Source organism: Pseudomicrostroma glucosiphilum (assembly GCF_003144135.1).
Source record: "Pseudomicrostroma glucosiphilum strain MCA 4718 unplaced genomic scaffold BCV69scaffold_1, whole genome shotgun sequence".
In the NCBI taxonomy this organism is placed as follows: Eukaryota; Fungi; Basidiomycota; class Exobasidiomycetes; order Microstromatales; family Microstromataceae; genus Microstroma; species Microstroma glucosiphilum.
The window spans coordinates 1,950,578-1,974,369 of NW_020289913.1; the positions used below are offsets into that span (position 1 = coordinate 1,950,578).

At 55.8% G+C, this 23,792-nt stretch overlaps 9 protein-coding genes across 9 annotated transcripts; 6 read left to right on the plus strand and 3 right to left on the minus strand.

Moving 5' to 3' along the window:
• Positions 1–79: 79 nt before the first annotated feature.
• On the plus strand, positions 80–2,032 carry BCV69DRAFT_292072 (hypothetical protein; the record flags this gene model as incomplete). Its single annotated transcript, XM_025493779.1, has 6 exons — positions 80–535; positions 631–1,278; positions 1,315–1,410; positions 1,447–1,581; positions 1,630–1,974; positions 2,016–2,032. The coding sequence occupies exons 1-6, from the start codon at positions 427–429 to the stop codon at positions 2,030–2,032; spliced, it is 1,350 nt and encodes a 449-aa protein (XP_025351405.1). The 5' UTR covers positions 80–426.
• A 351-nt stretch (positions 2,033–2,383) lies between these two features.
• Positions 2,384–4,238, minus strand: BCV69DRAFT_302948 (acyl-CoA N-acyltransferase; the record flags this gene model as incomplete). Its single annotated transcript, XM_025494641.1, has 5 exons — positions 2,384–2,773; positions 2,854–2,946; positions 3,022–3,370; positions 3,453–4,039; positions 4,128–4,238. 5 exons carry the CDS (start codon positions 4,236–4,238, stop codon positions 2,528–2,530), a joined length of 1,386 nt encoding a protein of 461 aa, XP_025351406.1. The 3' UTR covers positions 2,384–2,527.
• A 991-nt stretch (positions 4,239–5,229) lies between these two features.
• BCV69DRAFT_280139 (aquaporin) lies at positions 5,230–7,028 on the plus strand. The gene is made up of 7 exons (XM_025491502.1): positions 5,230–5,598; positions 5,693–5,772; positions 5,863–5,958; positions 6,049–6,396; positions 6,461–6,477; positions 6,558–6,660; positions 6,730–7,028. The coding sequence occupies exons 1-7, from the start codon at positions 5,385–5,387 to the stop codon at positions 6,760–6,762; spliced, it is 891 nt and encodes a 296-aa protein (XP_025351407.1). The 5' UTR covers positions 5,230–5,384; the 3' UTR covers positions 6,763–7,028.
• Positions 7,029–7,526: 498 nt separating this feature from the next.
• Positions 7,527–11,687, plus strand: BCV69DRAFT_24260 (hypothetical protein). The gene has a single exon (XM_025490039.1). It carries the CDS (start codon positions 7,772–7,774, stop codon positions 11,405–11,407), a length of 3,636 nt encoding a protein of 1,211 aa, XP_025351408.1. The 5' UTR covers positions 7,527–7,771; the 3' UTR covers positions 11,408–11,687.
• A 579-nt stretch (positions 11,688–12,266) lies between these two features.
• BCV69DRAFT_280142 (hypothetical protein) lies at positions 12,267–13,225 on the minus strand. The gene is made up of 2 exons (XM_025491503.1): positions 13,155–13,225; positions 12,267–13,045 (listed from the first exon to the last, which is right to left on the minus strand). Exons 1-2 carry the CDS (start codon positions 13,167–13,169, stop codon positions 12,410–12,412), a joined length of 651 nt encoding a protein of 216 aa, XP_025351409.1. The 5' UTR covers positions 13,170–13,225; the 3' UTR covers positions 12,267–12,409.
• A 271-nt stretch (positions 13,226–13,496) lies between these two features.
• On the plus strand, positions 13,497–15,726 carry BCV69DRAFT_280143 (hypothetical protein). Its single transcript, XM_025491504.1, has one exon. The coding sequence runs from the start codon at positions 13,916–13,918 to the stop codon at positions 15,470–15,472; it is 1,557 nt and encodes a 518-aa protein (XP_025351410.1). The 5' UTR covers positions 13,497–13,915; the 3' UTR covers positions 15,473–15,726.
• BCV69DRAFT_24354 (alpha/beta-hydrolase) lies at positions 15,564–18,141 on the minus strand. Its single transcript, XM_025490075.1, has 4 exons — positions 18,114–18,141; positions 17,029–18,035; positions 15,850–16,953; positions 15,564–15,764 (listed from the first exon to the last, which is right to left on the minus strand). Exons 2-4 carry the CDS (start codon positions 18,026–18,028, stop codon positions 15,736–15,738), a joined length of 2,133 nt encoding a protein of 710 aa, XP_025351411.1. The 5' UTR covers positions 18,029–18,035; positions 18,114–18,141; the 3' UTR covers positions 15,564–15,735.
• A 583-nt stretch (positions 18,142–18,724) lies between these two features.
• Positions 18,725–19,882, plus strand: BCV69DRAFT_275537 (NAD(P)-binding protein; the record flags this gene model as incomplete). Its single annotated transcript, XM_025491080.1, has 3 exons — positions 18,725–18,800; positions 18,870–19,437; positions 19,528–19,882. 3 exons carry the CDS (start codon positions 18,725–18,727, stop codon positions 19,880–19,882), a joined length of 999 nt encoding a protein of 332 aa, XP_025351412.1.
• An 827-nt stretch (positions 19,883–20,709) lies between these two features.
• Positions 20,710–23,687, plus strand: BCV69DRAFT_302952 (OPT superfamily oligopeptide transporter; the record flags this gene model as incomplete). The annotated part of the gene is made up of 5 exons (XM_025494642.1): positions 20,710–20,778; positions 20,851–22,143; positions 22,232–22,900; positions 22,982–23,147; positions 23,233–23,687. The coding sequence occupies 5 exons, from the start codon at positions 20,710–20,712 to the stop codon at positions 23,373–23,375; spliced, it is 2,340 nt and encodes a 779-aa protein (XP_025351413.1). The 3' UTR covers positions 23,376–23,687.
• Positions 23,688–23,792: the final 105 nt, after the last annotated feature.

A 23,792-nucleotide genomic window follows, 5' to 3' on the forward strand; every position in this document is an offset into this window, starting at 1 on the left:
GGTAATGTCGCTCCGGAAATGTCCGCGGGGCTATCCTTGGGAACCACTCAGCACAACATCTTCATCCCTCGTCTGCTTTCCCATGATCACATTGACATCGTGTGACAAAGGCAAGGGATAGAAGGGTGTGGGAGCCGGAGACTGCTTTCGCCCGACCCAGGGGCTCGGTGTCCTCCCGATGCAGCAAGGATGTGATCAGGGCCGTACCCACGCTCGGCGCCGCCGCGCTAGGCACGAGCAAACCATCGGTGGAGCAACAGCCTAGGCACACCGTCCTGAAAATTCTCCGTCTCTGCCTCAAAGAGTTGGGGCTGAGAGATACAAATATCCGCTCAGTCCCAGTAAGAGCGAGCATCCCTCCCTAGACAAATCCCCACATCATCTCAAGTCCCTTTCCTGCAAACTCTGCAGCGAAGCACCTTCAACATGAAAGTGGCCCTCCAAGCCGTGATGGCTGCAGTCACTCTGACCTTGCTCACTGCTCGGTCTGATGCTGCCCCCTTGCCCAGCTTTCGCTTCAGCGAAGTCTCAAAGTGTGAGTGTATCAGAGCAGGCAGATCCTATCGACATTGCCTTCATGCTCAACCCTTTTTCCATCCACTCACTTCCACTTCCACTTCCATGCTGCAGACACTCCTCATGTAGCCAGGGGCCTGCCGACCCAGCTGCTCCCTCCAGGCTTCTCCTACACTGGATGGGTCCGCTCTGCCATGCTCAACAACGGCCATGGATGCGCCCACGGCCCTACCGGCTGTGCAAGCGGCTCTAAGCCAGGCTCCAACCCGCCTCGACCTCTCGACACTGCCGCCACCAAGAGGGCCGGCATCACCGCTCCTGCTCGTCACCCACCCATCGAAGACTGTGGCCAGAGTCCTACTGGCTGCAACAGCAAGGGTGATCCACCTGCTCCTACCCACCACACTAGGGCCGAGACTGGTGAGGGCATGCCCTTCTTGGGCGGGGGATGCTCTCATAGTCCTACTGGCTGCTCAGTTGCGCTCCCAACCGACCCTGATGTTGGTACTGGCGGAGGCACACACGGCAAGAAGCGAGATGTCACCCAGGCTCAAGACGAGGCTCCTGTACTCGCTGCTCGAGGCAAAGGAAAAGGCGGCTGTGCGCATAGCCCTACTGGCTGCGCACCAGGTGGTGGTGGCAACCATCCTCCTCATCCAGTGCAAGGCAAGGAAGAGACCAACACCGTCGAAGAGGAAGAGGTACAGCAGCGTGCTCTCGCTGCTACCGAAGCTACCCTACTTGCTCGAGGCAAAGGAAGAGGTGGCTGCGCTCATAGCCCTACTGGTTGTGCTCCAGGTAGTGGTGGCCATATCCCTCCCCCATCTCAAGGCAAGGTACAGACGAATGTCATCGATGAGGACCAGGTACAGGAGCGCGCTTTGGCTACTCGAGGTAAAGGAAAAGGAGGTTGTGCTCATAGCCCCACAGGATGCGGCCCTCCCGGTGGCGGCGGCAATCATCCCCCTCACCCTGCGCAAGGCGAGGAACAGACGACTGTAATCGACGAGGATCAAGAGACGAAGCGTGAAGTGGGCGCTACCGGAATGGAATTTGCTGCTCGAGGTAAAGGAAAAGGTGGCTGCGCCCACAGCCCGACTGGCTGTCCTCCAGGTGGTGGCGGTAACCATCCTATCCACCCCAAAGTCAATGACTACCAAGTGGAGCAGCGTGCTGCGAATCTCGATGCGACTTTGGCTCCTCGAGGAAAAGGAAAAGGAGGCTGCGCCCACAGTCCCACTGGCTGTGGACCTCCTGGCGGAGGTGGCGGTCATATTCCACAGCCAGGTCATCCCGCGGACGAGAAACGAGACTTCATCAAGCAAGGCGAAGAGCTCCTTACCACGCTCGTTGCCACGCCTACTCGAGGCAAATCTGGCAGGTCTTGCGGACACAGTCCTACTGGCTGTCCTCGACCACCTCCTCCTCCCGGCAATGGAGGACCCAACCCCGGCCACGGTAAGCGCGACATTGTCATCGCTCAATCTCTGGCTTCCAAGCTTGCTGCGCGAAGTAGGTCCAGGGGTGGATGTGGGCTTAGCCCAACGGGTTGCATGGCACCAATCAATGGCGCACCTCACATCGGCGAGAAGCACAAACGCGGTATTCCAGAGGCTTCTACCGAGACTGCTGCGCTGTCTGCTCGAGGAAAGGCAAAGGGTGGATGCAACCACAGTCCTACCGGCTGCCCTCCTGGTGGTGGAGGACCTCATGGTCAGAAGTGACCTACACTACCTCTCTGAGGTGGCATGGCTCTCCTTTCGTAGAGCAGCCAGCAGTATAGACTTCCCCAGTCAGATTCGTGTCGTGGCTTCTTCACTCTCTTTCATAACACACAATGCTTCGTGTAGGCTTCGGTATGTTTTGGGGTCTAGCCCAAAGAATTGAGATATTCCATACAGACTTGCATCTACGACTGCACCAAGCGACGCGGCCTGACTTGCAATGTGTTGATATGTGCAGAGCTCGACAGTGGTACGAAGCTACTCTGTGTCTTGCAACGACTGTCAGCTCAGACTTTCCTTCTTTTGCCTCCACCGCCAGCTGCACCACCGCCGCCAAACATGCCCAGCCAGCCGTTGCCTTGCGCCAAACCACCGTCATCTTCTTCGTCATCGTCATCCTCTCCACCAGGGCCATCCAGGAATGGCTCGACGTCCACTCCCACGAGGTCGCCGTACTCTCCTTCCAGGAGCGATTCGTACGTTTCCTGTAGCTTCAAGTGGCGCTCTTGCAGTGTCAACTGGGTCAGTATGTCCTACGAGGAGACGAATAGGGTGAGACTCTTCAATGTCAATACTTGGAGAGGGACGTAGCAGCAGCAGTATGCGCACTCACCTTGTTGAAACGGTACAGTCTGGCTTTCACTTGCAGTCGATATGCCTTGATAGCCACAGGGTCCGAAGGGTCCAACTCCATGAGTTGGATCATCTGCAAGCGAGAAGGGTAGTCACGTTAGTGCCGCCCCTTCCGCGGAGTGTCTGCAGCAGAGACTCGGAGACTCACCTCGATCAAACGGCTCCACTGCCTCTTGGCAATCTTTGCCTTCAATCTCCATCTCTCACTCCTGACTCTATCCAGTGGGGAGCGTAAGCCTCCTTCTTCCTCCTTCATTTGTTCAATGATTGCTCCTGGAGCCAGTAGCCGCTTGAGATCAGCGGTATCCCTGAGGCGATCAAAGGCCTCGTTGGGGTCCTCGACGGTGAGCTCGGTGATTGAATCGGACTCTAGTGTCGAAGAGTAGGCGATCTGGTAGAGATGGGTCCCGTGAGACTGCTTGTGATATGGAGGGAGGATGAGGAACTGCGAGAGACGGAGTCGCGATGAAGAGGGATAGTGCCAGAAGCGGTAGAGACTGAAAGGCAAGACGAACAAGGGAGACCGTGGCGTGAGAACGCTTTCAAGAAGTATCGGTACACTTTGCAGCCAATACTCACCTGGTATAGCCTACGAAGACGTATTTGATCCTACCTTCCGCATCCACAGACTTGTGCCATGTCGTCAACCATTGCCAATTCTCTTCGTCCTCGTGTATGTAGCTTGCGCCTTCGATGTAGAGCAGGGCAAACAGCTGCATCCTCCGATGGAACTCCCTCCAGCCTGGCGTAGCCCAAGTCGTACGGTACACCTCGAAATGATCCGAGTCTGCATTCGAGGCGGCTGAGCCAGAAGCTGTCCCTTTGCTCGAGCTTGCGCCAGGGGCGGACCTTTTCCCTTGACCTTTCCCTTTGCCTTTTCTTGCCGCTGCTGGTACATCATACTCTCCCACCTTCTCGCCAAAAGGCGTGAAGTCCGATTTCTCTTCTTCCTCTAGCCTCTTGCCGAACACCTCAGCATCGGTCGTATAGTCTTCGGGTAGATATTCTTCTAGTATGGAGGGTATGTCGTCAATCTTGGCTGTAGTGGACTCGTTGACTGCTGAGAATGTTACGCTGAGAAGGGTATGCAGGTTGGAAGGGGTGAAGGAGAGGCGAATATCGAGGCGCGTGTAGCCAAAGATGGTCTCTTCCTGACCGAAGCCGACCTGTGAGGAGCAACAGTAGAGGTGGTAGGCGCAGAAGAGTCAGCATGTGGGCGAAGGCGAAGGAGAAGGCATATATCCCTTTGCTCACCTGGTATGTGAATTCTGGTCCGAAGAGCTTGTCCGCGGGGCTTGGGGCGCCTACCAGCTGTAGGGACAGGGCTTCGTTGGCATTGGCAGCCCACTTGTCACTCTCAGCCATGATTGTGCTGCGCTACGGGCTTATGTTGGGCCACCAGTGAGAAAGAGAACAGTAGCGGTGGAGGGAAGGATGGTGTTGGAGAAGGACGTCTCGGAAGGAGAGGAGCACCGGCCTGGCTCCGCTCTCCACTTTCGCCAGACGCGTTGGAGCGCGTAGAGGCGTACTTTGGCTCTTGCATGTAGCTTCCTACTTGTACTCATCGTCTAGGACATGGACAAGGATACCAGACGGGGCTTTAAGACGGCACAGCTCTTATGTACTACCCTTTCAGACCTTGACGTCGCGGATCACTCTGAAGCAACACTCCTGCAGCGACAAGAACGTCACGCGAGTGGCTTACAGTCATTCTTGAGCTACTTCCACTACCGAGCCCTGTCTTGTGCTCCCCTTCGCAAAAGCGCAGATCATGGGCGCTTGCAACGGATGCCACTTCATCTACTGCCGGCGACTTTACTCTGGTGGTCACATGGAGGTGATGTAGCAGCACGGTGAGGCGTACTCCGCTAGGAGGCACACCTTCGAAACAATGGTGCTGTCTGTATGGCAAAGACGTGCGATGAACCAAGGGCGTCTGCTCTTACCCCTCTGCCGGTGGGAGCTCCCGATTGTGCCTCCCAAGAGGTACACTCCAGGCGTAGCAGTGGCTCTCAGGCTGACGCCGAAGTATGGACGCCGAAACGGTGCGGCAGAGGGAGGAGGAAGCAAAGAGCAAAGGCACTGCGGAGGACAATCGGAGCCGCCGCCCGTCCTGGCGTGGGAGAGAGCAGACATCGGGCCAGCGGTGGAGCCGCTGCTGTTGGAGCCTAGCAGCTTCGGAGGGACGGCGTTGGAAGAATGGGTGGAGTGCGTCGCTTCTGCCGGCGAATTGCTACTTGCAGCTCACACCACCCTCACCGCAGAGGTCCACAGAGAGCCATCCACAGTCCTCTTGTCTGTCATCCATTCTTCGCCCCTCTCTTCTCCTCCTCCCTACTCTCCAGCCTCGTTCCATCCCCCCCTCATCAGCTCATCACCATCGCTACAAGTAGCACTAAGTCAAACAGCAGTCTTTTCAACTCACCCTCCCATCAGCACTCTCCGCTTTCCCTGCAGAGCCTTCAGCTCAATCGTCTCATCCGGTCACTGCCCATCGCAAAGCACCCAAACATGTCTTCTTCTGAGCGAACCTCCGATGCAGAGGGACAGCAGCGCTCGAGCGTCTACGTACCACCTCCTCCCAACGTCGTCCAGAGGTTCAGGAACGCCTATGGCGAGTACTTTGCTGAGATGTTCGGAGCTGGCACCATCATCATCTTTGGTGCTGGCGCTCAGCTGCAGACTCAGCTTTGGGGTGCAGGTGATGTACTCACCTGTGCTTTTGGTGAGTACCAAAAAAGCATCAAATGCCCTGGCTGCCGCTTTGCAAGCGAACAGTAAGCTCAATACTACCATTACTTTACCATCCTGATCAACAGGCTGGGCCATCGGCGTAGCTCTGGGAGCATACATCAGCAGCCCCATTAGTGGAGGCCACATCAATCCTGCCGTCACTATCGTAAGTAGCAAGAAGCAACAGAATGAGCAGCATCTATCCTGATGGTGCCATCAACGTCCTTCCTGTTGCCCTTCCCTCTCCCTGTTTCAGGCCCAAGCAGTTTTCCGACGATTCCCACTGAGCAAGGTGCCGGGCTATATCCTCTCGCAGATCCTTGGTTGCTTCTTTGCGACACTTATCATTTATGTGAGCACTCACTGAAGTGACAGCCCGATCGCGCCCTCAGCTGACTGGCGATCGCTCGACCTTCACACTGCCACCCTTGATCCCTTGCAGAGCAACTATGCAGAAGCCATTGCCGACTTCCAGCGAGGCACCGGCCACACAGTCTATGGAGACACCGCCACGGCCGGCAACTTTGTGTCGGTACCCAAGGACGGCCTTTCAGCAGCTACGGCCTTCTTCGACGAATTCTTGGGCACCGCCCTCTTGGTTGGATGCATCTTTGCCTTTACTCACCCCGGCCTCCCCAGTCCTGCTCTGCCCTTGGCCGTCCTGTTCACGCTTCTTGGCATTGCCGTAGCGGTAGGAGCCCAAACTGGATTTGCCATCAATCCTGCAAGGGACTTTGGACCCAGACTTGCTCTCACCGTCATTGGCTACCCTGCACAGACACTTTGGAGCGTGAGTAGTACCGTGTACTGTCACCAGGAAAATCGGGACGCTGACAAATCTTGTCATATGACAGCACAACAAAGGCTATTGGTGAGTGTCGAGCGAGTCTAGCAGCGTGAGTGAGTGTCATCATTGAGGCCCTTCTATTTCCCGTCTCTGCTTGTAATCAGGTTCCACTCCATCTGGGCCGCCGACATCCTTGGCGCTTTGGTCGGTGGAGGCATCGTGGACATCTTTCTCTACCCTGGTCCAAATTCCATCTTCAATCGTACCGTGAGTGGTGAGATGAGCAGGAAGCTTATTAGCGATGTGAGGTACTTATGCTTGCCTCCACCCTCTCAGTCGGCATCGGCTCGCTTTACTCTCAATTGTTGATGACAAGCGTCAGGAGAGCTGCAGACAGCCTCCTGGCCAGTACACCCAAAGCAGCTGACTGTCACGAAGGAGCACAACTGCTGTGACAGGGCTCTCAAGAATAGCAGAATTCGTAATTGCATTGCGTCTCCACCCTTGTATCTCAAATACGACTACACTCGATGTCCCCGCCCCGTCTTTTCCTGTCATACTAGCAGCAGAGTGTAACATTGGCGTCTGGTACGCTGCATTTTTCTTCCCTTGAATTGTCATTCTCTCTCCCCCACTCTTTTCCCCACCCACTCTGAAGCGTCGTCGAGAGTCCGTGCCAGTGTGAAGGCGAACCTCGGCCTGGTTGGCTGCAAGGGCGAGAGGAGAGAGCGGAGGAGAATGTCCCGTGGCTTGGTGTGGGATGCGCTGAGCTTAGACTTGGGACGCAGTCCTGTCGAGTGGCGCAACGCGTCCGCGTCCCGACGTCGGTCCTGACGTCTGGCTGCCACTGCCTCGCCTCGCCTCGCCTCTGCCTGTCTGCCCCGCATACACACACCCGCTCACCACCCCCTTACCGCTCCCGCTGCCTCGCCCGATCCATTGGTATGCCGGCTTCCTCATCCGCCGTTCTGGTTCCATCCTCGCCCTGTATTCCGTTCCACCACACGGATTGATTGCCAGGCAGCAGAAGCTCTCCCCTATCACTCTTCCGTTTCCGTAATCTGGCCTTCTTGGCGCTCCCTCTCTTCCCAGCTCCTACCTCATCAGCAGCCCTATTGATTATACTAAGCGGTCCGCTCCTCCGGCTCCTGTTCCTGCTTTTTCATCCGCTTTCCGCACTTGCTCCACTGCTGTAGAGCATCGGAAGCTCATCGCCGGTCTCACCCAACGGCTGCTTCTTGCCTAGCGCTCGCAGCATTGCAGCTGCAACCCTACCTTCGAGGGACTGCCTATCTGCCTCTTCCTGGTCTTCAAGTATGTGCTGAACGAGACTAAGCCGCCAATTCTTCCTCCTGGTGGCGAGGCTCCGGCCGCTCAAATGTCCTTTTCGATGCTTCCTCACCTTCATGACCCTCCCGAGGTACACGTCCCAGCTGCACGGGACGATCTCATTCTCGAGGATCACTCAGTATCCCTATCGCGCAGCGAAAGCCTCAACAGCGTATGGAGCTCAGCCGAGGTACCCCTCTTCTTCGATGGCAGCAAAGGGGGAGACGCTGTTGGGCTGCCAAGCTCATCGCTGCCTTCCCATGCAAGATCCTCGACGGCTAGCTCGTCTGCATCATCTGCCGGGCCAAGCTGGGAGGCAAGACCTTCCATATCGCCCGCTGCTATACCCCGGAGACGTGAAAGTCGCAGCGCTTCGTCCCACTTTGTGAACCCATGGGCAACTAATGTCAGGAGTATCCCGAATGGCCCAGAATCTCCCAGGCTCAGCTTTGCCTCTTCGGCCTCCTCTGCAGCGGCGAGAGCTGCTGCTGCTGAGCTGACAACAGACGAGCACGGAGATGCAGATAGGCTCATGAAACAGTCCATGATCAGATACCCTACGGAGAATAGTGTCACGAGCTCTCACCGTGATTCCCAAGGATCAGCTCGAGGCTTCAAGCTAAAGAAGCCCGCCACCTTGCAAGTCACGCCCATCGCTTTCTCTACTCCCCTTCGACACACGCCTTCGGCTTCCACTCCTACGACGAATCCTCTTTCTGCAGGGGACGTCTCTACGCTCGCGCCGTCTTCCTGTACAAGTCCCTCACAGTCACAAGACACAATGAGTATAGACCTCAGGACTCCCATGACGGAAAAGAGCCTTCCGTCACGGCCTTCGCGCCAATCTCAAGCAGTTGGCACTTCGGGCGGTGTTCAGAGGCCAGAAGTCCAGAGCATTGACCGGCAGCATGGCTCCCTCTACTCTCGCGCTGAGAAATTCTTTGGGACAGATTATACGATGCTCTCAGCGCCTGCAGGCGGGCAAGAGTATTACATTTCGACGGATGAGAGGCGCGACCGGCTAGGAGAGCCGTCGGTACTAGGGACGAGCCAGGAGGCTGGGTCATTATCTGGAGAACGCACGAGAAAGACAGAATTGCAATATGCCGGGCAGCAAGACTCTCCTTCGACTTTCCCAGTGGAGGACTGGAGGCCTGATGTGGCGTCAGCAACGACGGAAGGGGGAGCACTTTCTCCTGCTGTCCCATCGAGGCAATACCAGGGCAGTCTTCCGTCTGTCCAGTATTCTCCAAGTAGCGCAAGGCCTCCCTCACAAGCAAGAGGATCTTCCGTTACAAGCCCTGCCAAGAATCGCAATTTATACCCGCCTCGTGGCTCTTCTTTCGTTGGCCGCTCTGACACCGCAGTGGCGAGTGCGATTCTCGAAAACGGCCGGCACTCATCGCTGTCGACACAGACCTACGACTATGGGAAAGCATCGCCGCGCTCTCCGCTTCGTCCCAAGCATTCGCCCCTGACCTTTGTCCACCAAGGCTCGCCCGAGTCGCCAAAGGCGAGTAGAGTCCTACCGAGAGAGGATCAGTTTTTCAAGACAAGGCTACGAGCTCTCTCTGTCCCAAAGCTGCAAGCCTCTTGGCATGCGCCAGATGAGACTGTGACAGCTGCCAGAAAAGCGTCACTTTGTGTACCGGAAGGAGAACAGCTAGGACCGCGGGGCTCATCGCGCGGCTCGATCTCACCTGCTCTACGTCTACTGCAATTGCGCAACGATGCCAGATCAGAGCTTCCCCATGATGAGGTCCCTACATCGCCTTCAGCATTGGGGCTGACCAGACAGTCGCAAGTCAGTCGCTTGGGCTCTGTCCTGTCCCGCTCCTCGTCGCAAAAATCTCGCAAAGGATCGGTGGCTAGCTTGTCACAGTCACAGGCAACTAGCAAGCGTCTTGTTCGGACTCCTTCTAAATCCAAGACCAAAGGCGATTGGTCTTCGTACCTCTCTGAGGGCCTCACGCTGTACGTAGATCAGGGAGGCTCGAGAGAAGTGGCTTTGCGGATGCCCTACCTCTCCTACGATCCCTTTGGGCGTCTCGACTCACTAGCGACGGGTAACGGCGGCTCTCCCCCAACCATCACCAAGAGAGGGTCTTCACGCCCCACCAGCGCGGGCAAGGGGGCTCAACCGGCTGAGGACGACGTGGGTTTGCTGGAATTTGCACGCTCTGAGGTGTCTGGCCCACTTGGTGCTGCCTACTTTTCGCCCATCGACACTGCCCCCATCCTTCGTCATCTAGGTATTGGCGAGGATACCAAGGCAGACCTACTGACAAGACAAGCAGCTCTCTCTGTAGAGGTGAATGGCTTGCATCAGGTGTCTGGCCTTGAACGCAGTGGTAAAGTAGGATGGCGCTTCAGCTATGAGATCAGCTCCATCTACCGTGGTGAAGATGTCCCGGAGAGGGTCTTGCGACCCGTCTCTTTCGTCTGCTCGGCTACACTTCTCGATCCTGAGCGTGCTCGAAAAGGCCGCTTCCTGAAGATGGTGAAGAAGGGTGTCGCAACGAACATCTCTTCCAATCTAGTGCAAGGACCTGAAGGATCAGAACGGCATCCGAGTATGCCGGGTACTCCTGTAGGATCAGGCAGGGGCAGCCTGCGTAAAGACTCCCTGTCCGTGCCAGACGGCTCCATCCTTTCCGACTACAGGGGATCCGACCGGCAGTCAGAAAGCGTAGACTACGGCCGCGATGAAGTCTCCTTCACTCGAGGTCACGAGTATCGCTTGGCCTCCCTCCCCTCGCCACTACCTTCACCCGGGCGACACTTGGAACCTACTCGCACTCCAATTCCGCACAATTTCCGCGCAGGAGTCCATCCCTTCCAGTTCAAATCGTCACGCAAAGTCATCACGCCTCCGCGAACCTCCTCGGCAGCAATGTCGCCCTCTTCCTCCCGGGAAAACGATCTCAACGACGCTCTCCTGTACCTTTCCCTCGAACCCCACACGGCATCTCTGGTGAGGTCGTTGGATTCGGACGAGGCGATTGCGCCACGTGTGCAAGGGCGTGGCTCGCAGACGGCCTCTGAAGAAATCAAAATGGCCTACCTGCGATCTTCTTTGCAGCGAGAAGAAGCAGCAGCTGCAGCTGCCGCCGCAGCCGCGATCAACATGTCTAGCTCCCCGGGGCGCAAGAATGAACTCGGTAGCAGTCCGGGCCACCTCAATGGCAATGGCAGTGGCAGCGGCAGTGGCAGTAGTAGTGCCCCCGGCAGCGGTACCTGGCCACGCTTCAGAAGCCGTCGAGGGGAACCGCCCAGCTCTCCCTCTTCAACGCGTGGCAGTCCTTTGCATCAGCACTTTGAAGCCAGGGAGACCAATACCACCAGCGCAGCGATACGGCAGAGCCATATGGGCGCTTCTTCTCCCACTTTTGGACCTGGCAAAGCGCAGGCTGCCAGCGCAAGTGCGAGCGCGAGTGCGAGTGCGAGTCGAAATGCTCTAAGGAAGGCTCTTTCGACAAAAGCTCTTCCAAGGACTCCTGGTGAAGAGAGGAGCTCCGGGTACGGGTCCGGCTTATTGGATGAGGATTCGCCCGGATCCATCAGCAGTGGTCTTCCCCTTGATGGACCACGGCGCCCAAGTCACGCAAGGGATGCTGGACTGCCGCAGAATAGAGAGAAGAGGAATGGCAGTACAGTGTCGACGATGGATATAGGGCTCGTCTAGCGACGGCACGAGGAGGACATCGTCCATCCATCCGTCCTTTCGTCTATCCGTCGATTGCTTGCTGCTCGCTTTGGGCCACGCTCTGATACATTGGCAGTCACAGCCAGCCAGCCAGTCAGTCCGTCAGTCAGAGCGCATCTTTATTTCCCTGTTGGTCTCTTCTCTTCAACTTCTCGTCTGTCTCTCTGCCTGCTTAGATCCTGTTGTAGTATGTATACATGCCCGCCGGCCCTCCTCTGCCCCCCCCCCCCCACCCCCCCCCCCCCCCCCCCCCCCCCCCCCCCCCCCCACTTCCTGCCTGTCTCAGGCGGGGCACGTCTCGCTCTTTTTTCTATACGCCTCCCAACAACTGCAAATTGCAATCGATACCATCATGATCCACGACTTGCAATCGATTGCAATGCATCTAACATTCAAGGGATCGGGTATGAGGTTACAAGATTTGCGGGTTACCGAGCGGACACCAGCCTAGGCAGCTAGGAGGAATGCATCGAGGGCTGCAAGTCCCAACGCGGTAAGTGCAGAAGAGATGAAGTTGACCTGACCATTCGTGAGTAGATCCCACCCAGTAATCACCTCCCACTCGCCGCCACCTCCTCCTCCTCCTCCTCCTCCTCCTCCTCCTGCTTGACGAGCTACATCCTCGGGTAGTCTCCCCACTAGGACTTGCTTCGACTTGATATTATACCAAGTCCGTTGCGCGATAGCTCCCAGCAGCGAGTCTAGCGTGCTTCCCGCGAATCCACCCAAGGTCGCCAAGGTCAGGATGTACACCACCTGGGTAGGTGAGGAGAAGAGGGCGAGACTGGAGCGACATGCTGAATTCCAGTAGGCGAGAGAACCGAGGAGGATAATACCGATGAAGCTGCCTCCGAGAGCGGAGGCGGTTGTGCCCCAGAGTGAGATGCCGCCATTGGTTCCTGGAGGGACGGTGCGCCAGGGTGATGTGAGGAGACGCGGGGGAGAGGAGGCAAGGATGCCGAGCTGGGGGAGAAAAGCATGTCACACTTGAGCTATCGTATTGAGTATGGTCGTTCTTCTCGCGTCGCCTCGACTTACCTCGGAGGCAAGGACGTCGCCCATGCAGCAGGTAAAGTGACCGAGGACGAAGATGGTGATTGCTCTGGACCAGCCATTGGCCGACGCGGAGTCGAGGGCACAGAATCCTCGACCAGCATCCCATACTGCGGGTTGAGAAGTACCGAAGAGTGCGGAGAGGAGTCCGTCCTGACTGGCCCCGGGTAGATGCCCAGATGGGACTTCTCCAGAATGCAATACTCGGAATGCCAGGGCGCCCAAGCATCCCGTCAGGCCATTGCTCAGCACCTGCCAAGCATCCCTCTGTCCACCCGAAGCACTCTTGTGCTCGCTCGCCCCTTTCCCTTTTCCCTTGTCTGCAGCTGCGGCCTCCTCATACCCTTCCTTCTCCAACGTGGCTTTGACTCCCGCCTTGACCTTGGTCGCTCTACTTCCAGTGAGGTAGAAGGCTATGAGCACAACTCCGAACCCGGGAAATGGGTTGGCTAGCGTCAGATAGCCCACCAGGAAGGCGGTTGCTGCTCCCGATCTAGAGAGGGAGCCTTTGCGCAATCCATGCGAGGCTAGAATAGCTGCCAGCCCTAGAGATATCGGGTGGGGCTGTAGGTGCCCGAAAGGAATGGGAAGGAGCAGGAACAGGGTTGGCAGTGAGATAAGGCGGATCTGTGCCGATATCTCGCATATCAAGTCTACGGAATGTCAGTCTCACCTGTAATCTCTGCATCTACTGGTTTGATCACTGTGCGTCTTTGGGGAAGAGGGGCGCCTTTGCTACTTTGGTGTACGAGTGTAGTGTACGATGCCGAGGGTGTGAACCTTGCTGAGCCTTGACCGGGGAATAGGGCCGGCGGGATATGCCCGACGTGCGGAGTTGAGGTGGAGGCTGCTGCTGCTGCCAAGCTGAGCCTACGGGAAGGAAGCCTTGGCGCCCAGTTCAAGTGGCCGTGAGGCTCAGCGCCTGGCAGCCCAAAAAAAAACAAAAAGAAGGAAGAAGGACGGGATCTCAGGGTGCAGGCAGGAAGAAATGGACGCGACACTGCAGGAGAAAATAAGTTAGAAGAGGTCACGAGGGTCTCCTCCTCCCAGGTACCTGATGCGGGGGAGCCGTGTATATCGGGTGCAGGAGCAAGGCGAGGCCAACAGAGGCTTGGATCTGCATCACCTCTGTTGAGGTCGGCAGGACGCCAGAGAGAAGCACAGCATGCCAAGGATGCCTGCTTTATCTCCCCCTTTGCACGGGTCAGCACTAGAGGGTTATATTTGAGCTTGTTTGCATTTCCACCCCAGCTCCTCCCTCTTCTTCTTCTTCCTCTTCGTGCAGCATTTCCTCGCCAGCAGGCTTCCTGACACCCCACGGTCCCTCTTCCTTCCCTCCGCTTCCCTCCCTTCGTCTTCATCTCTCTGTTCCTTCTGCGTTGCTCATTCTCTGTCACCCTCTTCCACCCTCTTCCTCTCTCTCACTTCACAACAATGGACGAAGTCAAGGTTGCTTCTCCCTACAGGGCCAATCAGAAGCCCGAAGTAGACCTCCATGAGTCACACTCAGACGACCTGGAGACTCAAGTCGGTGGAGGCAGCCACGACGCCAAGGTCTACGGCGAGACCGACGTCTTTGCCGCCTCTGGTCCCGGCCAAGTTGACTTCAAGGGTCTCACCTGGCCTCACGCAGGTGTCATCATTGCCAAGCTGCAAATCGGAATTGGACTCTTGGGTATTCCAGGTACATTTGCCTCCCTCGGCTTCGTCCCCGGACTCATCTCCCTTACCATCCTCTCCATCTTCACCACCTATGGAGGTATCCTCTCGGGTCATATTCGTATGCTTCACCCAGAGATTCACTCTCCGACAGAGCTGGGAAGAATCCTTTGCGGAGGCAATGCGATTGCAGCTGAGGTCTTTGGATTCTTCTACTGGGTCCTCCTGGTCATGGTTGCTGGATCTGGGCTCCTCACCACCAGCATTGCCCTCAATGCCGTATCCTTGCACGCTATTTGCACCATGGGCTGGGTAGGTGTAGCAGCCGCAGTGGCTCTCATTGTTGGAACCAGTTGTCGCCAGTTGACAAAGGTAGCCTGGATCGGCTGGATCGGAATCGCTTCCGTCGTCATTTCCATCTTCACTTTGGTCATTGCCATGCTCACGGAGACTTTCCCCCTCACCGAGTTTGGTCAAACTGGAAAAGTCGAGGTCTTGGCTGTAAACACAGATGCGACATTTGCAGAAGCCATGTCAGCCATTGTCACCCAGCTCTTTGCTCTCCTGGGTAACATTGCCTTTTTCGGAGTCGCTGCCGAGATGAGACGTCCCCAGGACTTCACCAGGGCGGTTCTTGCTGGTCAAGGATTCATCATTGGAATGTACTTTGTCATTGGTATCATCGTCTACGCCAAAGCCGGTCAATTCCTCACCTCGCCAGCTCTGGCATCGGCTGGTGAACTCTTCAAGCGAATCTGCTACGGTCTGGCCATTCCTGCCGTTCTGATCACCTCGATCATGTACACCCACATGGCCGCCAAACTCATCTTCGTCAGGGCTCTCCGTGGTACCCGTCATTTGACCGCCGGATCAACCGTGCATTGGGGCACTTGGATCATGAGCAACATCAGCTGTCTGGCCCTCTCCTTTATCCTCGCCGCCTCCATCCCCATCTTCGACAGTCTCCTCTCCCTCATCGGAGCCACCGTCGGAGCCCTCTTTGCCGTGATGATGGTAGGATTCACAGCTCTTTACCTCATCGCCCACGAGGAAGAGGCAAATGCCGCAATGCGAGGTGTGAAGATGGACACTCCTTCCGAAGTCTCTCGCTCCTCGTGGTTGAAGCGCTCCTACACCTTCACGTGGAGTGACCCAACTTCGACCTGGAAGCGCAAGGGGACATTCATCTGGGCTATCATCCTCATCGTCTGTGGACTTTTCCTACTGGGTGGTGGTACCTACGGAAGTGTAGAGGGAATCATTTCGGCTTATGATACGGGGAGCATCACCAGCGCGTTTAGCTGCGATGACAATTCCGTCACGTCGGCCTAGACTGTTCTGAGATGAAGTAGAGCAACAAAACGTTATGCAAAAGCTGAAAATCCGAAGGGTCATAAATAGGAAGAGGGGTGGTAGAGAGCCAGCTGCAAACACATACACACACAGTCAGAGAAGTTGAGAATGGACACGGTATTGTAGTGAGAGGACCAGAAGGGGTATCGCATTACTAGACGCCACGACGGGTCTGTAGATTCGGGTCGCATGTCACTTGCTCCATCAGAACAATGTATACTATGAAAGCATATAGAGTAACTCTAGCCTGAGTTCTCCCAGTAGGTCGAGACTGACAAAGGAGAGGAAAAGAGGGACATTGTCAGCGAGGGATCTCGTGATGAGTGCAGCAGTGGGAAGTTCGCCGTGCTACTCACTTGGTAGACCCTCCACCTCGCACTGCTTGACCCTGTCGAAATCGCTCTGCCTCGAAGGCCAATCGAGCAGTCTCAGCGACCTCTTCCCGGCCACGTCCACAGGCTCCCATCTTCCGGTCTTCGCAAGCGCGTCAGCCGTCGTCTTGTACGCCTTGCCCCTCGCAGCTAGGTACTCCTTTGAAGGGTTCGGGTCGAGGTGACGCACAAAGCTCGTCCAGTGATCCATGACCAGCCTGCCAAAGAGGAGATCCTTGCCGTCCCTGTATGGGGAACCGAATTGGTCCAGGGTCCCAAAGTAGTACAGCAGATCACCACCATGGCAGCGGAACGAGCCCAGTCTGCTATCACAGACTTCGTGGGGTAGTCTGAAGTATTGCTGGTAGGTGCGCAGGAATTGATAGCTGTACACGCGGGGAAAGGTTCTGTGCTTGGCGGCGCTGTATGCCGTTGCTTGGCCGACGCACCTGAAGGTGATGTCGGTGAAGATGGTGGCGGTGAGATTGAAGGCATTGAGAGATGCATTGTTTGTCGCTGTAGGGAGTGGGAAGAGAGCCTTATCGGCGGACACGGCTGCTTCGAATGCTGCAGATGGATTGCTCTGATTTGCCAGGACGGCATCGATGGCCTGCTTTCTGGTAGTGCCAGAGTCATTGAAGTTGAGGAAAGGAGCTCCGTCGTCGGCAGTAGTTCCAATCATGATTGGGACCTGGGCAACCTGGGAAGGGTCTGTCACCTGCAGATGTTCTGACGTGATGTAATGACCATCCTGAATGATGTAATGAGCTTGACTGTCGTTGCTGAGGGTCGCGAAAGTCTTGGCGACCAGGTCCTTGGCGGGGAGCGCCTTCAGACAAGCTACTGTTTCGGCGAGGTCATCTTTCACACATCCTGCCTGCTGGATGTTGACTATTCCGACCTTGTTGTAAGCTGCTTCAGGGGTCAGGTATCTCGAGTACTCATTGCCATAGTGGCCGCCTGGATTGGAGCTGATGATCGCTCCGACGAATTTGCCTCTCGCTACTGGGCTATGCAGCATAGCTTGTACGGAAGCTGCTCCTGCGCTGTCGCCGTGAATCACAATGTGATTGGGGTCACCTCCAAAGACTAGGAAATGGATGAGCAAAAAGGTCAGTCAATCGGTTCGAGGAACCAATGCCAAAGTTGCCATGGCCGACTCACCTTCGATGTTTTGCCTGACCCACTCCAGAGCTGTCATCTGATCAGCGATTCCATAGTTGCCTGTGATGTTCGTGCCAGGGATGTTGAGGAAGCCGAGGTTGCTCAAGCGGTAATTCGGGAAGACCATGACAACGTCGCCCCTGGAGACGACATTCGCTCCTTCTCCCATTGGGTCCGAGCCCTCGCCAGAAACAAAGGCTCCTCCATGAAGGTAGAAGAAGACCGGACGTAGTGGCTTCTTGCTCAAGTGTTTTTCGGCTTCCGGCGCAGGAAGGTAAGGGGTCCAGATGTTGAGGTAGAGGCAGTCTTCACTTGAGCGCTCGACGGCAGTCTGAGTGCATGGTGACGCGAAGGAGGTGGCTTCGAAGACCTCGCCTCTAGAGCCCTCGACCTGCGCATATTCCCATCGGCCAGGCCCGTTGGAGTACGGGATGCCCAGGAAGCGGAAGGACTTGAGATTGCGGTAGCCATTGTATGCATTGCCTGTTGCTGGATCGATCACAGACACAGTGTTGTCGGCGGTAGCGTTGCTCTGTGATGCCAGCGTCTGTCGGTCGCTCTGGGTACACAAGCAAGGGGCCGAGACCTGGTTGTCTTCGTACAGTTTCAGAAAGACGAGCTTGCCAGTCTCGGCATTGTAGGCTACAGTTGCGTCTGCTAGCATGATGTGTTGACCTGCGCCCACATCACCCCGGTAGGTGTGGTAGCGTAGTAGGTCTGTGAGGTCACTTGCATTGCCTCGAGCTTGCTCTGCGGTCAGGAGGCTTTCTGAGAACCAAGAGCAGGCTGCCTGGCCCTCGGAGATGTTTGTTTGCGGCGAGTGCAGGAGCAAGAAGGAGCTGTGGTCGGCATCTTGTGTGTAGTTGAGGTTGTTGTTGAACAACAAGGAGACGGACGAGGGTAAGACGCGTGAGGCGGGTGTGCCAAGGGAGGCAAAGAGGGGAGCCGCATTAGCGAGGATTGGCAATAGAGCCAGACCGAAGAGGCTGAAGGCAGTCATTCCGAGACTGATTGGAGACTGTGCTGGATGTGTTACAGAAGCGACGATGACAGGGAGAAAGGCATGAGTCCGTGGGCGTGCTCACACTGCCTTTTGTAAAGGATATGTCTGGTCCCTTATACCCCTCCCCCCCTCCCCCTGTCCCTTGACCCCTGGCTCGGCGGGGTGCGGCGTCTCCTCGAACGAACGACCAGCCGGGCCGGGCGAAAGCCCCGGCAGCATAGTGACCGTACCTGAGCAGCTTCCATGTACCTTAGCCTAAACAGACTGTCGCTGCTGGAGAATAGCAGCAGATGTATACCCGTCACATCGCGCGACCTCGAGAACGGACTTCGGAGGTGCGTACCGACCCCCAATACGTCTTTCAATGAGCGGACGATTGTGTCGTAGACATGCCGGTACCGACAGCATGAGTTTGCCTGAATATCATCCTGATCTTCCGATGGTGAAGCCTAGTCGTGTGTAATAAAATTGGGTCCAGCCTGGTCATGTATCGGCACGCTGGATAATCTGACGGTTAGACTGTCGGACTGCTGTCAGAATGACGATCCGAGCTTCGGTCGCATCGCAGCGGGGTTGAAGATGGCAGATTCCTGCATTTCCGCGTGTGAATGCGCATAATCCATTGCAGCTCCTCCACCTTACCCTTTCTTTGCTTCGTATCCTCCGTATCAATCCCACCCCGAGTCCATCACAATGACATTTGACATCGACAATTTGCAAGATCTCACTGGCCAGGTCGCCGTCATCACCGGAGGCAACGCTGGCATTGGTAAGTCGGCAGGGACAACTTGAAGCTTGGAGCAACCACCCTCATCCCTCCCCCCCTCCTCTTCCGCAGGTGAGATCTGCTCTCAGCGCATCGCAAAGCACGGAGCCAAGGTCTATGTCCTCTGCAGATCCAAGCAGAAGTACGATGATGCTCTCCAGCGATGTCAAGACTACGACGCTGAGACTGCCAAGCGCTGGACCTACGTGCAGTGCGATTTGGCGGATCTGGAATCTGTCAAGGCGGCTGCCGAGACTATCAAGAGCAAAGAAGATCATCTTGACATGCTCATCAACAATGCTGGCGTCATGGCAGTCCCTTACAGCCTCACCAAACAAGGTCTGGAGATCCAGTGTGGAACCAATGTCGTCGGCCATGCTCTCCTCTCCTACATGCTCTTGCCTCTCCTCGTCACCTCTGCTCGCAAGCTGGCAGGTACAGGGCGAAGCGTGCGAATGGTCCAGCTCAGTAGCATTGCCCACTCAAAGTTCGGCAAAGGTTTGCCGCAACACAGTTGGGAGAATCTGGAGAAGGTCAACCAGGATTGTGGAGGCACCTGGGGCCGTTATGGAAAGAGCAAGGTCGGCAATATCCTCTTGGCTAATCAGCTGAAACAGCTTACTGCAAATGAGAACATGAGGTGCGTATGACCCCGACAAACTACTGCGCGCAGCTCGCCAGCTCATGTGATATGCGCCCTCCCCTCGATCAATTGCTCTCCTCGCCACAGCCACCTCTCCATCCACCCAGGCTACGTCAACACAGGCCTTTACAATGGCCTCGACCAATCGTATGGCTTCTTTGGCAAGGTATTCAGGACACTCGGTTCCAAATTTTTTCTCGTCACACCCGCCGAAGGCGCCAGCTCCTCCATTTACGCTGCCGTGTCTTCTGAGATCGACGAGAAGAATCTCAATGGCACTTATTTCGATCCCAAGACGAAGATCGGTAAGGCTGAGCCCTGGGCACAAGACAAGGATGGAGTGTTGGGCAAGCAGATGATCGACTTCTGCAAGACTTTTTGCAAGGAGAAGGTGGGGGTTGACTTCGATGCTCTCGCTCAGGAGGCGCTGGAGAAGAAGTGAGCGCATCGGGCATGGAGCTCTTGCGCAGTGCGCCTATCCGGTCGCTTGGCTCTGCTCGATCCACTGCTTGGATACCGATAGCCGTTATCAGTGAGAAGCTCGCCGTTATCGTGGGCGGCCACCTCTTGTCTCCCGTTATACCCTCTGTTCAATCAATATGTGATATCTCTGGTCAAAGCGAGGTGTACGAGATGTACCAAGTCCCAGGTAGCGGCGGGCAAGGGGTCGATTGCGGGCCGCACTCACAGCGGCGCAGGTACCGTACCTGATGACCAATTGGCAATGCCGACCTGGGTTTGCCCTGACAGAGCCGCGGAAGAATGACGCCATAGAGAAAGCCGGTGCGGGGAAAGGGATGTTGTAATGAGGTACCAGTGATCCGGAGAAGTGCAACGGTGGGAAATGAATATTTCAGCCCTCCAGGACGGTAACTGAGGAATGGTATAGGGAGAGGGGCGGACCTTATCTCGTGGGGGCTGCCCTTGTACTTATACCACCGTAGTCCCACTTTGTCCCCTATCTCTGGTCTGGAGAGGTATATAGGTCAGCTGGTCTCGTCAGATTCCACCCTGCTGTTCCTACCGACAGCAATAGCAGTATCATCATCCAGCCTACAGCAGGGCCCTACCCTTTTTCCAACTCGTCGCACTCTTCACATAGCTTCTCTAAGGTATCGGTAGCTGTACTGGTGTACTAGTAGCTGCACAAGACTGCAAAGGAATATACTCAGCTGCACGAGCACGCGTCCAGCTGCACCCGCACGTGCCTCACGATACCAGCTACCACTGGTCCGGAGTTGAGCACAAGACGCAGGTCTGTTCCCGATCATGGAGGATCCGAAGCTCTCGGAGAAGGCTAGTGGCTCTCCCGTTATGGAAGATAGACCTGTTGAGAAGGTGAAGGAGCCTTCCAGCAGCAGTGATGAGCCGCCTGCGCACGACGCGCATCTCGACAGTATCCTTGACGAGAAGCGCGACCGCAGCGATGAGAAGGTCACACTCGACGAAGAGAAGGCTCGAGCCATATCGCAAAGTGATGATGAATACGCTACCAAGTTCAACAAAGACGGGGAGCCTATCATCAATACTGGACATGACGTCAGTCGATATCTCGTCTCGATGCGGGACGACGGAGATGAAGCCATCACCTTCCGTGGACTGCTGATCGGTACCCTCTTGAACATCCTCAACAATATCACCATCAGTCTCTTCACTTTGAAGCCAACAGGGGCCGCATTTTCGGATGTATTTCTGATGCTCATCATCTACATCTTCGGTATCGTTTGGGCGAAGTGCCTTCCTCGAGGATCTACCGTCGCGGGCAAGCCGTACATCGGTTGGCTGGAGAAGCCGCTGCACATTCTCAACCCGGGCGACTTTGGGCTCAAGGAGCACGTAGTGGCCTTCATGATCTCCACTTTGGGTTATCTCGGTGGAAATGCTGCAGACACGCTTGCTACCTGCCAGCTCTACTTCAACATGCGAATCTCGACCACCGTAGCCGTGCTCGGAATCTTCTCCTTGACAATCTTCGGAGTGGGACTGCTGGGCTGCCTGCAATTCATGATCGTGGCTCCTTCTGAAGTCGTTTACTGGGGTCAATTGAGCTACACTGTTACTTTCCAGGCGCTTCACTTTGACGTCAAAGAAAATCCTCGAAGGATCAAGATCTTCAGTTGGTCGGTGATCACCGCCATGGTGTATGAGGTAATTCCAGCGTACATGATGCCCTGGCTTAACGGTCTCAGTATCCCCTGTCTCGCTTCGATTGGTGCTCCGGACAACATTCGAGAGCCATTTGGCAAGATTTTTGGTGGTGCTCTACCCAACCAGGGATTGGGCTACTTCTCATTGAGTCTTGACCCGCAGTACGTCGGTATCGGAAGTTTCGCCGGCTGGCCTATCAAGTATCTCGTGCAATACTTCGCTGGAGCCATCATTGGCAGTTTCTTCCTGTTGGCCTTCTACTACACCAATGCTTGGGAAGCCAAATCCTATCCATGGATGGCTGCGACACTCTTTCAAGGCAATGGCTCCCTCTACGACAACAGCGTGGTCTTCGATGAGAATTATGCACTCGACGAAGCTGCTCTGGCTACCTATGGCCTACCACACATGTCCGTTTCGCAAGTGTGGAGCTTCATGACGACCGCTTTGGCGTTAGGTGCTCTGATTACCCATGTCTTCATCTTCTTGACCAAAGAGGTCAAGGAGGACTACAAGCGTGCAAAGGCTGGTACACTCGATGATCCTCACTGGCAGGTAAGCAGGCGTTAGAAAAGCACTGAGAGACAGCGAATGCAACAAACACTAACATGTCTCCATTTTACAATCCTTCACCCTCTCGCAGGCTATGCAGAAGTACAAGCCCGTGCCCAACTGGTTCTACATTGGTACTTTTGTCCTCTCGATTCCCGCTGCATTCATCACCATCACCAAGGGTAATACTACTCTTCCTTGGTGGGGTCTGATCGTTGCCTTCATCTTCGGCGTGATCATGACTCCGATTTCGCTTGCCATCTACGGAAGGTACGGATCGGGTGTATCGACTATGATGGCTTCCAAGACAATCGCCGGAGCTATCCATCCAGGACGACCCGTTGCCAACCTTTGGTTCAACCAGTATGCGCACCAAGTCGTGGACTGCTGTGCGTCTCTCGCAGGGAATCTGAAGATGGGCCAATACCTCAAGATCCCGCCCCGTACCAACACCTTTGTACAGGTATACGGCGCTCTCCTCGGCGGCTACGTACAATGGTACATGGTAACAGGCCTGATCGACGACCATCGAGAGATCCTGCTTGATCCTCAAGGAGACCGACTGTGGTACGGTGGATACTATCAGGATCTCAATGCACAGGCAGTGCAGTGGTCGCTGGCATCTAAGGTCTTCGCGTTCAACACGGGCCTTCACTATGAGTGGATCCCGATGTCTTTCTTGATCGGCGCCTGTATCCCACCCCTCCACTGGCTGGCGAAGAAGTATATCAAGGTCATCAGAGACGCAGGGGACCTCATTGTGAGTTGCAGAAAGATGGCAAGACTGCTTTCCTCATGGGCTGACTGTCTCCTTCCCTTTCTCTTTTGCTTTCTATCACAGACGACGCCCATCTTCATGGACAACCTGTCTGTCCTCGGAGGTGGCATCAATTCTTCCTTTACGTCGTCAATCCTCGTCGCCGTCTTCTGTCAGATTTGGCTGCGTACGCGACACCCAAGAATCTACATTGACCTCAACTATCTGGTCGGTGCGGCAATCGATGGAGGTGAGTAGTGCTGAAGAGCGCAAAGTGACATGTACCGATCAGCGTGCTGACGGTTTTGACTCTTCGATACGCTGGACGCACACAGGTGTCGCTATCTGCCTCTTCATCCTCTCCTTCGCGGCTTTTGGCGCTGCGAACGGCAACAGCCATCTCTTCCCCACTTGGTTCGGCAACCCCGAGTCCGGTGAATCTCCAGACCATTGCTACATGCCTGCCTATGATGGTTGATGGGGGTGAGCTCTTCAAGCAGGCTTCCGCTGGCTGGGTACAGAGTATCGTGGCCATTTCCTCTGTCGCTAGCTCGCGCATGTGATCATCGAATCGAATCTAGTTGAATCTGCACAAGGGATCGTCTGATCTCTATGTGTCTGTTGTCGGGGGCTTAGGGCGGCTTCGGGTGCCTGGAATGTGACTAACACCGTGTGGGAGAGTTGACCCCTCCGGCAGCTCAAGTCATCATCGCGCCATCGGTCATGAAGACGATGAGCCGCAGTAGTCGATTCTTGCCTCTTGGCAGCGAATTGCAGTGCAAAGGCCAGGGCTAGGTGGTGCTCACCAGTGGGTGTCTGCGCCTATCGCCCCGCTTCGGCGGACGTCTCGGCCGGTGAGTGTCGCACGTCCGTGCAGTCCGCAACTCCGCTTTTC

Coding starts and splice junctions, on each gene's coding strand:
- BCV69DRAFT_24260 (XM_025490039.1), top strand. CDS start 7,772: ATGTCCTTTTCGATGCTTCCTCACCTTCATGACCCTCCCGAGGTACAC.
- BCV69DRAFT_280143 (XM_025491504.1), top strand. CDS start 13,916: ATGGACGAAGTCAAGGTTGCTTCTCCCTACAGGGCCAATCAGAAGCCC.
- BCV69DRAFT_280139 (XM_025491502.1), top strand. CDS start 5,385: ATGTCTTCTTCTGAGCGAACCTCCGATGCAGAGGGACAGCAGCGCTCG. Junction 5,959..6,048: donor TTGCGACACTTATCATTTAT/GTGAGCACTCAC, acceptor GATCCCTTGCAG/AGCAACTATGCAGAAGCCAT. Junction 6,661..6,729: donor ATTCCATCTTCAATCGTACC/GTGAGTGGTGAG, acceptor CCACCCTCTCAG/TCGGCATCGGCTCGCTTTAC.
- BCV69DRAFT_24354 (XM_025490075.1), bottom strand. CDS start 18,028: ATGACTGCCTTCAGCCTCTTCGGTCTGGCTCTATTGCCAATCCTCGCT. Junction 16,954..17,028: donor GGTCAGGCAAAACATCGAAG/GTGAGTCGGCCA, acceptor TCCATTTCCTAG/TCTTTGGAGGTGACCCCAAT. Junction 15,765..15,849: donor CGAGGTGGAGGGTCTACCAA/GTGAGTAGCACG, acceptor CTCCTTTGTCAG/TCTCGACCTACTGGGAGAAC.